At 36.7% G+C, this 14,567-nt stretch overlaps 1 protein-coding gene across 9 annotated transcripts in view; it reads right to left on the bottom strand.

Moving 5' to 3' along the window:
• Positions 1-14,567, bottom strand: part of lrp1bb (low density lipoprotein receptor-related protein 1Bb) — a 260,096-nt gene that overhangs the window by 42,532 nt on the left and 202,997 nt on the right. For all 9 annotated transcript variants that reach the window (XR_007140906.1, XR_007140905.1, XR_007140904.1 and 6 more), the window contains exons 45-56: positions 14,245-14,373; positions 13,889-14,008; positions 12,363-12,476; positions 10,206-10,355; positions 9,483-9,605; positions 6,663-6,782; positions 5,951-6,079; positions 5,695-5,817; positions 3,644-3,784; positions 3,123-3,310; positions 835-1,018; positions 44-129 (exon numbers count right to left, since the gene is read on the bottom strand). Coding sequence is in view for 6 of the 9 variants with exons in the window: in XM_047815198.1 (XP_047671154.1) it covers positions 44-129; positions 835-1,018; positions 3,123-3,310; positions 3,644-3,784; positions 5,695-5,817; positions 5,951-6,079; positions 6,663-6,782; positions 9,483-9,605; positions 10,206-10,355; positions 12,363-12,476; positions 13,889-14,008; positions 14,245-14,373 (1,607 nt within the window). In the remaining 3 variants the exon portion in view is untranslated. The remainder of the gene's footprint in view (positions 1-43; positions 130-834; positions 1,019-3,122; positions 3,311-3,643; positions 3,785-5,694; positions 5,818-5,950; positions 6,080-6,662; positions 6,783-9,482; positions 9,606-10,205; positions 10,356-12,362; positions 12,477-13,888; positions 14,009-14,244; positions 14,374-14,567) is intronic.

Here is a 14,567-nt window from a genome sequence, read left to right as displayed (position 1 = left end):
TAAAGTAAATAAAGTGAGGGAACTGAAGGTGGCACATGTTTACCTGCTTCAGGAGAGTGTAATTAGAGCCATCAACACTTAATTTCCTGATTTCATGATGATCGGCAAGTATAAGAAACGGCTCTTCAGCTGAATTAAAAAAAAAAAAATAGAAAAATGTGAGTTCACAGTTCAGAGTTAATCAATGGTCCCTGTTGCTGCTGTTGAATTCTTAAATCTAGCTGGTTGATTAAATTGGTTCATTTTCTAGCGGCACAGCTCTAACCTAATCTAAATTTAATGAATGAATTAATTAAGTAAATCTAATTGCAGGTCTATACACTATTGTGCTCTTTATTGTTTCTATAGTAACACTTTTAAGTATAGTATTAAATGTCTTGCATTACATGAATGCTGCACATGTTTATATCTAATAATAAAATCACTTTTAAAAAGTTTTTAAGTTGTTAAGAAGTTTTTTTATTTATCAAATAACACATAATTATTATTAATATAGTGAAGCTTTCTTTTATTAAATATCTCTAGGTATAGTTTCAGGTTCAGCGCTTTGTAATGGACAGTATATTTGTATTAACAGGAAAGTCTCCTTGAGGTTTAACAACACATTAACCTGTGATTTTTTAAACTTATTAATTAACATCAAAAAACAGAAAAAATGCAGATTAATCATTACTAAATTGTAATCATTAGCAAAGCGCTGTGTTATAAATATTTAAATCCTCTTGATCTTTTCTCTCTCAATTATTCCATTGCAAATAAAATTCTACAAACTACAACGCCAAACAATTTTTTCCAGCATAACCACATGATGTATGGAATAATAGATGTAATTACCAGAGAGAGACCTGCAGCTGTTAGGGTTGTGTTTTGAGGCTTCGTAACCATCCACGCACAAACACTTGTAAGAACCGTAAGTGTTGATGCAAGTTTGACTGCAGGGGAGAGTGGTGGAGCATTCATCAATGTCAACACAGCTTTTCCCATCATTCTTCAGGTGAAATCCCGGCCAGCACTTACACTAGACACGTGGACAAAAATGATGGAAAGCAATTCAAATGGTTTGCACCTTTAAGCTATCGAATTCCAAAAAAAATGAATTACGATTGCTTCCCTGAAAGCACATAAAGTGTGCCATTATTGCACTACACCCAGCTAAAATTGCCAACAGTTATTTTCTTTGCAGAAGCTAAAAAAAATCTAAATGTATTAGTGAGGCAGAATACTCTTAGAGACATTCCCAAGTAATATAGAAATAATAATGCAATGTTTAGTTATGGGGAAAATGCAAAAGGTTTTTTTTTTTTTTTTTTTAATGAATGTGTTTTCAGATCAACCCATATATAGAATATATAATTTACATATATAGGATATATGTGTGTGTGTGTGTGTGTGTGTGTGTGTGTGTGTGTGTGTGTGTGTGTGTGTGTGTGTGTGTGTGTGTGTGTGTGTGTGTGCGTGTGTGTGTGTATTATTGGATACATTGGATACTACTGCAATTTTCATGGAAAGAAAATTATTTGAGCAACAGAGCAATAAATCTCTCCAGACTTTTGGCTGAGTCAGTTACTGTATTTCTCCCGATTCTCCTCCACTCGATGCTCAGCTTATCGAGCTTAGTGCAGAGCCTTATATTTATACCTCCCTGGTTGAAGACAAAGGTCATCACCTACGTGTCCTCTGGCATTTGTTGTGTTTCAATAAACCCTTTATTGATTCTGAGAAGGAGATATTGGACAGAGTTTTGCCTTAGACCAATAGCTGGTCCACACTGACAGCTCTGATTGCTAAAGGTCATGTGGGGAGGACATTCGTGACTTTGGTATGAACCAGGCAGCCTTTTAGAATCTGTCAGTCATAGGACTGAGTGATCATAGCCATATTAAAGAAACCTGACAGTCTCTTCAAGCCCGGGCTTATCTTTGTATAGTCAGCTAGATACATCCTTATTCTACAGGTAGGGAATCTAAAGTAGAGATGATTTTCAGATTAGCTCTTGAACTATATTTATGCAGAATAGATGAATCATGGCAAACATTAGAGAAAAACTCACACAAGAAATATTTATAAATGCAAAAAGAAGAATACATTGATGTATGTTCATTAAGCATGCGTTAAACATGTAATTAAGGTTATGTAAGCTTATGCCCAGGGTGAAAAACAGAACCTCACACCAAAAAATAAATGAATCCACTACATATGAACACAAACGTACTGAGACAAAGCCAAAACACCTACAGTCTGTTTAAGCCAAACCTCTCTTTCTATTCAAATGTTCAGTCATCAGTGCCAGACCTGCTATTCCAGTAATTCACAGTGATCATTCACAACTCCAGTTCAGACATTATAAGGCAAAAAGCTAGTTCAGAAATTAGATAAGCTAACAAATACATAAATACACAACAGCCCCATAGCTAGTGAACATGTCTCGAATTGGCTGATGGAAAAAACTGGGAAAGAGAATGAGGCAGTTTGTCAGTGGCTGAATGGTAGATTTTGACTGTCAGAACAAGGTGAGCTGTTTTTCATTCCATCATCATTTAGCTTTTTTTGTATCCCATTCTCTTGCTTTAGTATCTTTATATCACACATTTTCCATTTCTTTTCTTTTCTTTTCTTTTATATTATTTTCCCCCCATTGCAGTCTGGGCAAAACTATATTTCTTGTTATTATCGGAATTTCAAAAAAGACTTGACGTAATGAAATGTCAATACTTTCTGATGCTCCATTGTGGCAGACAATTTACTACTCAAACCTTTCCTGTAATTTTTCCTGTAATTTTGTAATAAACATTTCTGTAATTGTATGAATGCCTTGTTATTTTACAAATGCCGATAGACTGTTTATAGCTGATTTTTAAATGAGAAAGAAGAAAAGAAAAACTGTTCTCTGCCAAAACACATATTCACAGAGATTTTCTGCTAATAAACTACCTTTTACTGACATCATCATATATATTACATACAGGAGATGTTTTACTTGTTTATCTAAATCACATGCTGGTTCAACAAACAATTCGGAATAATGCAATTTATTTTCCTTTTTTGTGCTTGTACTGTTTTGGTAAAATGAATGTCATGTCATCATGAAAGACATTTAACCTCTGATGTAACTGTTAACCAACCTTGTATCCAACCAGTAAGTCCTGGCAGTCTTGAGTACAGCCACTGACACGTCGATTGAGGCACTCATTAACATTGCAGTTTTTCTCATCTGAGCGGTCCCCGCAGTCATCTTTCTGGTCACAGAGACTCGTCTCTGATATACATCGTCCATTGGAGCACATAAAAAAGGAGCCGTTGCAAAGGCTCTCTGAAAGAATGACAAGAAAAGAAATCTCTAAAACCCAAATGCTGTTTGAGAAAACAGAAATTGAACTAAATAATGTTTTCTACTTTGCCATAAAAAGCAAAAACAGCAGAAAACTACATGTTATTCTGCACGTATTGCAAGTGCCAATAAGCTCAAAGGCTTTCTACAGTTTTTTCAGCAAAAAACATGCAATCCCTCAGGTCAGCCTCATTCTCTTCAAGCTCTGGCTTTAATGTACAATGTTCCCACTGCCATTTGCGTTCCCTTAGATATTCAGTAAAGCCCATGTCCATCAGTCAAACACATTTTACCAGCACTCTGCAAGCTCTTTACCGGCTGCCAGGCATTTGAGATTGTGGGGGAGCTCGTCTGAGTGGTCTGGACAGTCTGGGTAACCATCACACTCCCACTGCGCACTGAGTAAGCAACGGCCATCAGCACAGCGGAACTCGTCTGGCCCACATGAGCGATACGCTGCAGGAGAGATTTCGCTGTTAGCCTGCTGACTCACATTTTCACCGCTGTTTAAATACTTTACAAAAAAACAACATATCTGTTCTGCTGTTAAACATAATGACTAATATAACAAACTCTAGTAGAGTAAGTAAAGCTTAAGAAAAAAATTGATGATTTTCTTGAAAATCCTTGCTGTGTCTGCATGTCTACATCTCTACATTCTGCCTGTACTGATACTGAGACTGTTGTACTGTACTTATGGAATGCGAAGTATTACTTTTTTCAAACAGAACAGAAATTGTTCCTCAGAACATAAGAAGTGCTATTAAGCATGCCGTGCATTATTTGATAAGAGCTGTCTTCATTTAAAACGACGGCACGAATCTGCTTTCGACATACAGACATGTTTCATCGGAATGACCTCACGAAATACTTCAGAATAGCACAGATACGTGCCTTGGATTCTCTAAAACTCACAACCTAGAAAACGGATTATAAATGTGTATAAATGGATTAACTGTAGATGCTAAATATACTACTGAAAGCCTCCGGCAACTTTGTAAGCTGAAAAAACCTGCTTTTGCAGTGCAGTGATGCTTACACTGAGTCAGGACTGTTTTAACTCTAGGAAAATGTTCTACCCGTTTTTCTTATCATTATAACATTTACCTGCTTTGAGTAATAGTAGAGAGAGAAAATTGCCCAGGATATGTGACTGATGACATGGCCTGCAGTACAAACCCCAATTTAACCAGCGAATCACTTTACTGTATACTCTAGAATAATTCATTTCGTTTCTTCTTTTGTTTTTAGTTAGCTAAAAGCACACACCCCATAAATTCAGCTCAGAGCAGAATGTTTGGACCAAATGTTAAATTACCTTTTTAATTAATACACTAAAAGTTTTAGTGTTACTCTTGACCTTTAATCAAAAGTTTGTTGGTTATTAATTTGGTGTGTTCATGTGTTTGATTTGAATTTTTTTTTCCCATAGAGAACAATAGTGAAAGACCTATTTCTCTCTATGTCCAGTGTAAACATTGAAAGAAAGAAATTAACAATAATAAATATATTTATATATTATATTTATTCACTGTATATGCTTTCATATGTACCACTTGCTGTAAATATGCTAGATTATTTATATATTTTATCTCTAGATTATTTATCTATCTATTTATAATTATAAATAATTATAGATTATTTATCCCATCTCTTTGCAATAATTACTCAATGCCAGATTGCTCAAATCTGATTGCACTTTCCTTTGATTCTTTGGTTGTGCAATTATATTTTGCTTCATCATTTTATGATAAATTCAGGTCAGTGAAAGACCAGGATCTGATAAACAAACAGAACTTTTACCTTGATCCCCTTTAGTTTCAGAAAACTAATCATAAATATTGAATCATGATCAAGTCATGAGTCTTCTTTCTCTTGATTGCTTGGAAGGCGATTTACCTTTTTAGCATACTCTCCTACGGATTCTGTTATAAATTCATCTCAACTGTATCCAAACAATCATAGAATTTAGATCACAGCACCACAAGACCAACCAAACTTGTATTTTAGATATTTGACATTGTTCATATATATGACATTCATCATTTCTCAGAAAGCCTTTCACATACTTAAATCTAGTTTTGCATCTATTTCTAGCTATGAGTTCTTTTGCAATTTGGGATGACTACTGAAAACAGTAAGATGTGGATATATCTCAGTAATGGCTTAGACATCACATTTATCTCCCTGGGAACAAGTGCTGATGGTGGCAATGGCTTTTGGGTTCCTCTGTTGCTAAGGAGAGACTACTACTTTATTATTATTATTATTATTATTATTTTTTATTATTTATTTTTTTTTTTTTCATAACAGGCAGACTATTAATGACAGTTACACAATAAAGCCAAAGGAAAGTTACCACTCACCACATTCAACTGACTCATCTGATCCGTCTCCACAATCGTTGTCATGATCACACACAAAGCGTTTGGGGATGCAGGCTCTGTTAAGGCATCTGAAGGCATTCTCATCACATGTGTTATTAGGTGCTGCAAAGCAGAAACCAGGTGAAAAAACATAGTTGCAACAGTAAACTACTATAGACAATATATTATGCAAATAAATAAGTGAATGCATTTATTTATAACAAACAAACAAACAAACAAACAAACAAATAAATACCACAGCCAGCCGCTGCCAATTCATCACTGCCATCAGGACAATCCCTTTCTCCATCACAAAGCCAGCGCTTGGGCACACAAGCGTAAGACCCTGAACAACTGAACAATCCGGGGCCACATGTCACAGAGCCTGTGCACGAATGAATCATGTTAGTAAAGCTGTTGCCAAGAAGATTCACATGCATCCCATTAGTGCTTGAACAAAAATCCTGATATTAATAAAAAGTTATGAAATGCTTATTCATCCGCTTAGAAAACTGTTCGCTCCTTTAATTGCGTTTTACGGGCTTTAGGCAGTTTTGTTAATATCTCTCCGATATTTCATGACAATCCAATTAAAATAATGTTTATTACTAACATTTAATAATATGATCGACATCACCAGATTTTCTAATACCAGATTAATCTAAGTGACTGCATCTCATTTTCACTACGCTTAGCAGATTTGTCCTATAGCTGGGATTTGAAACGATTCGTCTGAACCAGGGGTTTACAATCTAATCCAGAAAGGCCCAAATTTTGCAGGTTTTCATTTTGACCCAGCAGAAGCCACACCAGGAGTCTATTGAAACCTGAGATCAACTGATTAAACAGGTGGAATGAGGTGTGTCTCCGGCTTGATTGGAATGAAAACCTGCACAAACACCAGCCCTTTTCGGATAAGATTGAACACCACTGTGCTAGTACATACATATATGTGTTATACTGCATACCACAGATATCATCACTTTCATCCACTCCATCCCCACAGTCATCCTCTCCATCACACAGCCACTGCTTGGCTATACACTTGTTCTTGGAACAGGCAAATTGGTTCCAGAGACAGGAGGAATCTATCAACGACAAAAGTTCAGAAGCAGTGGATAAGAGACAAAAGAGACAACTGACACATTTAACTGTTCTTCTAACGTGTTTTTTCTGGCGTATCACAGACTTGTGAAACACACTTTCACAGACTTGAAATACATGAATGCACCACTGAGTAAATGAGAAAGTGCAGCTTTTTCATATTTACAGTGTTAGTAACGAGGAAGAACATCGAAGGCGATATTGTGCTGGTAATAACATTATAAAAACACACTTTATTTTAATACTGAAAGCTCACAATCTGAATACATTTGCAGAACTCAGTCACAAATTGCACAAGAATTTTAAAAACCATGATTGAGAGATCTTGAACATAAGCCAATTTAAAATGAGATACTATACACTATAGACAAGTGGACAATAAGAATTTATAATGGCTGAGTGCCTCAAAAACCTAATTTCTGATTTCTTCTGGTTCTTCAGCATGGCTTATCTCAGAAGTGGCAATATGACAGTTGTAGACCTACCAGATTCCCTTCTGGAGAATGGAATTATGGGTCACAGCAAGGAAAAGTTGGCTGATACATAGTTTCGATACACTCATTCACAATTCCCCAAGAAAGTACAGATTTCATCTATTCTTTTTAAGTTCTGGCAAAGTGTTCTCTCATTTGTACATGTAAGGGATTTAAGAGTTAAAAAATTGCTTTGTAAACATTGAATTAAAAATTTCTATTCATATAGAAAGATTTACATACAGGAGCCAAGAGGTGTTTATCAGGTAGGAACATTTACAGCTGCTGTTAAAGCAGTCTAGACAGCTTGTCATGAAGTAGGCTGAGAAAATGCCAAGAATATTCAAAGCTGTCAAGATGTCTCATTTTACAGTTTTGAAAAAAAAGAAAAAGAAAGAAAGAAACCCGAACAACCTTTAACTACAAATGTGTAATAACATAAGGTGTTCAGTGAGGATGAGGTCAGGGCTCTGGGAAGGCCACTTGAATTCTTCCACATCAACATGGGAAACCATGTCTCAATTGAGCTTGCTATGTACACAGGAACATTGATATGTTGGTTCATGTTTGGGTTCCCTAGTTTTAGTGAAGGGAAATTAAGACACCCTATTTTACTATGTGTCTGCATCATTGTGCCAACAGCTTGAACAAGACCTACATATGGGTGTGATGGTCAGGTGTCCATAAAATCTTTGCGATATGACGAGCCTGTGTGTTTTATTTCACTACATTTCACTACTACAAACATTTCTGGTGATTTAATTATGTGACCATTTGTGTAAATCTGAGTGCCAATGAGTGGTTACCCTCTCACGGCATATTACAAGAGAGTACAAATGCTTTCCAGATTTCTTCTAAGGGTTTTAGTGTGGACAAATGTCTGCAACATATTATTTCTTTGTAACATCTATTGATTATCCTACACTGGGTCACAGGGAACCTGAAGAATATATCAGGGAAAAAAATCATGGACACCCTGGACAAGCACACATACTCAGACACCCATTCACACTAGGGACAATTTAGACATGCTAGTCCACCTACATTGCATGTCTTTGATCTGAGGATGAAGCTGGAGTACCCAGAGGAAACCCCTGAAGCATGGGAGTATATAAAAACTCTGCACACAGGAATCAAACACTCAACCCCAGAGGTGTGAGGCAAAGGTGCTACTGTACAGCCTTGTCCATTCCAACATAAGAATAACAGAATCTTGGGAACACAGCAATTTAAAAAATTATTCTAGTGTGTGCTGAAGTGGTGATATGACTCAGTACATGAAGGGTTAAAGGTTTAGAGCATCTGAGAGAGGTAGCTGAGAGCTGGAAGGTGGAGGATTACTGCTGTCAAATTTCTAATTCAACTTTCCATTGTTTTGCCCTTGAGCAATATACTTGAACTGGGGTTCTGCTCCGTAGCTGACCTCACTCTGCTTCTTTAAGTGTCTAGAGATGCTGTTGGACAGCAAAAAAGAGTACAGTTATTTCCTCAAAGTTACACTGCCTTAAATGAAGTGTTGTTGCCTGACTTTGATGTGAACCGAAATTCCAGCTAACAAACAAACAAACAAACAAACAAACAAACAAACAAACAAACAAACAAATAAATAAATAAATAAATAAATAAATAAATAAATAAATAAATAAATAAATAAATAAATAAATAAGGTAATTGATGACTTCTTATATGAGAGTAGTGGCCAATGCATGTTCGTCAATCCTGACGTTCTACCCCTGGTTGGTGTCTCGTGGCCAGGTGGTCACGCTGCCAGGGATTGATCTGCATGCTCAGACAGTGGCTCATGGGATCGTTTTGGATGGAGCCACCTGGATACTGTCATGCCTTCTTTGAACCAATGAAGTTATCTGTATATTCTGGTCTTTATCAGCAATCATTTGAAGATTTTGACAGGAAGGAATTAGTGTTGGGTCCATGGTGAACTCAGAATATGCACTGACCCATTAGTTCCCATTAGTTGCACTATTATAAACTTTTGTGGAAATGACATTATTTACATTTACATTATTTACTGACCAGTGTCACCCAAATGAGGATGGGTTCCTTCTGAGTCTGGTTCTTCTAAAAGTTTCTCAAAGTGTCTAATTCCTAAATGTTCTGGGAAAGGTTTTGCAATGAAATTTGTCTTAGTAGATGGACACTACTCTCTCTGTCCACATTACAGGATTCTGGGAAGAAATATACCATGCTTACCACACTGGAACTCATCAGCTCCATCCTCACAGTCCTTCTGGCCATCACAGAGCCAGACGCTAGAGATGCAGTTCCCACTGGGGCAGGCGAAGTGGCCCTCATCACACTGGGGCCCACGGGATACTGGGATATCCCAACACAGAAAAGAAAATGTAGAATTGGTTATGAGAGTGAGCCATAAACATTGGTTTCTTTGCCATATGGGATGTTCAGTGGTTGTTCTGGTCATTATCTCTCCCTTGGTAGATGCCTCTCTGCAAAAACTTAATGAAACACCAGCTGTTTTTCCTTTGCAGCCCAAAATAACTTACTATTAAACAATCCTGTATGGAGGTATATCTTATCCATATTAGAATAATGTTATTTATTGTATCACTATAGAAACTGATCAACTTTCATTTAGTCCTCTCTTCTACTTCTCCGTCTTATTTTAATATGACTGACACAACACTGAACCCACTGTCACATCATCTGTGTCTCAGTGAATCTAAAGAAAATACTAGGAAAGTGTTTCGGATCCTCCTGCCCTTGGTGAGCAGTGACAATTACCAGACATTATTCACCCCTTTAAGCACCTTTGGTGATTGCTGAAGCATGACGAGAAAGACAGCGGCTTGTCTCTGCTTCATTACACTCCTCATAAACAGTGTTTTGACAAAATTAATTTGGTTTTAATAGAACCTGACTTACTCAAGCTGTAGAGCACAGAGAGGAAAGAATTACCCTGACAGTTCATCTCATCTGCATAATCCCCGCAGTCATTGGCTCCATCGCACAGCCAGGAAGGATGAATACACAAGGATGTGGAATTGCAACTGATGAAACCCTTTTCTGCGACCCCCATTTTGTAGAACTCGGAGCAATCGTTGCTGCCTGAGGAAGTAGTGCAATTTGTTAAGATTTTTTTTTTCTTACTAACCAATGGACCCACTTCGCTCTAAACACACAAAATAACCTAGAACAGTAACATATACTGCTAATGTTACTGCTAGTAACAATTTAGCAGAAAACATGTAGAAATAGCTGATATGTAATTAGATATATCTAAAATCTCATTCCAGCATGATATATTACAAATCACAGCCTGCAAATTCTATTATGTCCCCCAAGTTAGTTCTTATCAAAGTAATTGAATGCTTATGGGTCGATACATGTAGATACTAATCAGGTCTACCTGTCTGTTTAAAGATTTTGTTCCTGGAAAATGCAAGTCTGCCTGTTTGTTTCATTATACACCATGATTTTTCTTAACATAGTGAAATATATCACAGTGGAATTAAATCTCAGACCCTGAGAGCTTTATCTAATTACTATGTACACTTCAGATCTGAAAAGTTTGGGGGGAAATACAAACAAACGAAAAAAACTGAACGTTTAAAGCATTTACATTGCCACTGAGCTAGGGTGAATATAGCTGTTAAAAAAAGAAAAAGTAAAGAACATGAACAGATACTCCGAACAGATAATCCCACCCACATGCAAATGCTGTAATGTGTATATGCTGTAGTTCAGGGCGCTTAAAATGTCTCCGTAAAATAAATGAATTTTTTCCATACTTATTTTTGGTTCGATTTTTTATTCATATAGCCTTTGACAAAAGAAGAACATATCGAAGTCATTCTCATGGAAGGGGTCGCAAGGCTTAAAAAAAAGGAAAAATCGCACACAGAACATCACACAACTGGGAGCCAAAGTTAAGAGAGATGACTTCATGTGTGCTTACAAAGAAATAGTAATTATTCCGAGGATGTTTTGTGAATAAAATTACTTTTGACTAAAAAGTGTTAATTTCCCCTATGTACAGAGACATTTGGGACACTCTACAGTACATATTCAAATCTGTTTAATTTACTTCACTCAGAAAGATGTTGGAATCCCAGGATAGTTTAATATTCTACATAAAACAAATTATTTTAGTTAATCCTATTTTTTCCATTGTATTACATAATGCATTATGCACCGATCAGCCATACCATTATATCCAGCTAAAATTGTGTAGGTCCACTTTGTTTCACCAGAATAGCTCTGAGCAACTTTTAAGACATGGACTCTACAAGACCGCTGAATGTGTGCTGTGGCACAAAGACCTGAGCAGCAGATCCTTTAAGTTCTATATGTTGTGAGATGTTGCCTCTGTGCATCAATCTTGTTTGTCCAACACAGCCCACGTATGCTTGATCAGATTGAGAGCTGGGGAATTTAGAGGGCAATACAACACCTTGAACTCGTGTTTGTTAAACCATTCTTGAACATTGTTTGCATTGTGGAATAGTCTGCTGAAAGAGTCCTATGCCATTAGGGAACACTGTTTCCATGAAGGGGTGTACTTGGATTGCAGCAATGTTTAGGTAGGTGGTATGTGTTAAAATAACATCTGCATGAATGCCAGGACCCAAGGTTTCCAGCAGAACATTTCCACTGCCACAGAGCATCACACTGTCTCATCCTGCTTTCCTTCTGTGCATCACTGTGTTATCTCTTCCCTAGGAAAGTGCCACACACAACCAGACATGCTCCAAGGTCCAGTTTGTTTAGCCATCACAATGTCAAAGACAGACAACACATGAACTTCAAGACCACTATCAACCTCCACCCCTTGACAGGTGCTATATAATGATATCGTCAATGTTGTTCACTTCACCTGTCACTGGCTTTAATGTTATGGCTGATAAGTGCAGGTATGAATTATGATGTAGCTCTGATCCTAGGGTAACTGTGTTGTGTTTTTTTTTTTAATGTGTTAAATACTTTTATTGCTCATGGAATTCTGTTGTTTCTCATGAATGCATTGTGTTTGAAATGAAACAATAAAGTAAATCTTTTATCAACAAAGAATGAGAATGATATGCAGACACAGTTCTTTGAAAACTATTTTCTTACTGCAGTTCTTTTCATCAGATGCATCGGCACAGTCAATGACCTGGTTGCACCAAGAGGATATTGGTATGCAAGTTCCATCTTGGCATGATGACTCAGAGGCAGAGCATGTGAAATCTGGAATAGAAACGTTTCACTTATACAGAGAAGACTCGTTATTTCAAGAATCAAACTAAATGCAAAGACCTGTAATTACAGTGGAGCATATGTGAGGTTACAGCTTCGATATGCAATAACTGAGGCAGGTTTTCCATTATACCAAGTACAACAAGAACATAGAACATCTGCACAGCGTGGAAGAGCGAGATAATATTACTGTTTTTTTTTTCAACGCATAATACAAACGATGTACAAAGAATACATAAACTATTACGCTAAGAACCGACTAAATATTTGATTTCTTTTTCACCTTAAAACATGCTATTTGTCAAATAATATGTGAAAAATCCCCTCTTAGACAATTTAAATTAGTTTGAATTATATTAGTTAGTAAAAATATTTAGTAATATACAAATCCATAAAAAAAAATTAGAAACTAGATTGTCATCATCTGCAATAAACTGCTAGTGGTAACATGGCATGTACTGACATCAATGACGGTTTTAATGTTTAAACTCTGAAGCTCATTGCCTGTATTTTTTGACAACAGAATACACTAGAGGCAATAAAAGAGAATAGAGCTTTTTAATAAAGAAATGTTGCCCGGAATGTTGTGGAAAGTGAAAAGTTGACCAAACAAGCCTGATGCAAACTACTGCATAAACGCTACCTACGCTATTGTAACATCTAAAGAGACTAAAGATGACCTGGAGCGATCTATAACAATGGTGTCAACCTGTACCATACACCACACACTAAACTGAGAAGGGTTTATCAACAAAATGTTCTGTACAGTGATGAAAATAAATTAGCGCTCTTCAGCCATGAAGGTGCAATTAAGATTTTATTTACCACACAAATTTAAAATCAATCTTGTAAGGTAAAGAACACCATAATAAAGAAAGCTGAAGTTTTCGTGATGTTGAGGAAATGCACTAGTACTGTACCTCTCTATTAGAGGAATGTTTTTAATGAATCACAAAAGCAGGAGATTACCAGGGTATTTCAGAGCAAAATGTGCTCAGTGTCAACAAATTAGGTACCGGTCAAATATCAGGGGTCCTATAGCAGGACAATGACCTTAGCAAACACACATCCAAAAGCACAAAGGGATGTAGGAAAAGGGACAGTGCAAAAAATTGATTCCTGCTCTCAATCCAATTTAAACCCTTTGCAAAGAACTGAAATCTTCTGCCAGTAAAAGAAATCCTCCAAATCTTGAAGAGTTAGGATATATTGGAGTGGAAAGAAAAGTGAAGAATTTTTTTTTTTTTTTTACATCTGTGAAAAGATATGTTCATGTTGTATAACGTAACACATTGTGGTCAAAAGATCTCAAGTTTCCAATTTACAGTGAAGATGCCTACCATTAACTATAACCATAAACTGTACTAATGAGCATTATTCAGTTTATTGAAGCTTATACTCACTATTACAAAAAGCTTCATCCGAGTTGTCACCACAGTCGTCAATTCCATCACAGAAGTGATCATTTGCCACACAGCGCCTGTTGTAGCAAGGTCTGTAGCCCTTTCTGCAGCTCCTGTTATCTAGCAGTGTGATGAGAAATAGCAAAGGGAATCTTTTACGCTGTGAAAACCCGACCTTCACACACAGTCCATTATTTGCTTCTTCCTTTTTATTTTTTTTATTTTGAACATTTATTTGTTGCCCTCGATGCAGGCTTCGAAATCTCATGCTCACTTTATTAAGTGCTGTGGAGGTTGAAGTTTACTCAGTTTGTGATGTGGAAGCTCACCGACACCAAAGAGACAGAATCACTCACCACAGTATTGCATTTTCTCATCCGACTTGTCTTTGCAGTGAGCGATTCCATCGCAGGTAAGCTGGTAATCAATGCACTCGCCGTTTCCACACTCAAACTCTCTGTGGATGCTGCAAGAAGAATTTTCAGCTGTAGAAACAAGAAAGAAAATGTTGTCCAGTCAAGCATCTGCATCTTAGCTCTCATTAATCCAGGGTCATAAAATATTCAAATAAATGTAATAGGATCATAAAGAATGCAGTTCTTCCTCTATAAATAGGAGAAAGTGAAATTAAATCTCATTATAAATTACATGCCATGGAAAATATACACTCACCATCGAC

The sequence above is a fragment of the Tachysurus fulvidraco genome, chromosome 6 (genome assembly GCF_022655615.1).
Source record: "Tachysurus fulvidraco isolate hzauxx_2018 chromosome 6, HZAU_PFXX_2.0, whole genome shotgun sequence".
NCBI classification, from domain to species: domain Eukaryota; kingdom Metazoa; phylum Chordata; class Actinopteri; order Siluriformes; family Bagridae; genus Tachysurus; species Tachysurus fulvidraco.
The sequence above is the reverse complement of the archived record's forward strand: the minus strand, read 5'-3'. Positions and strand labels throughout refer to the sequence as shown.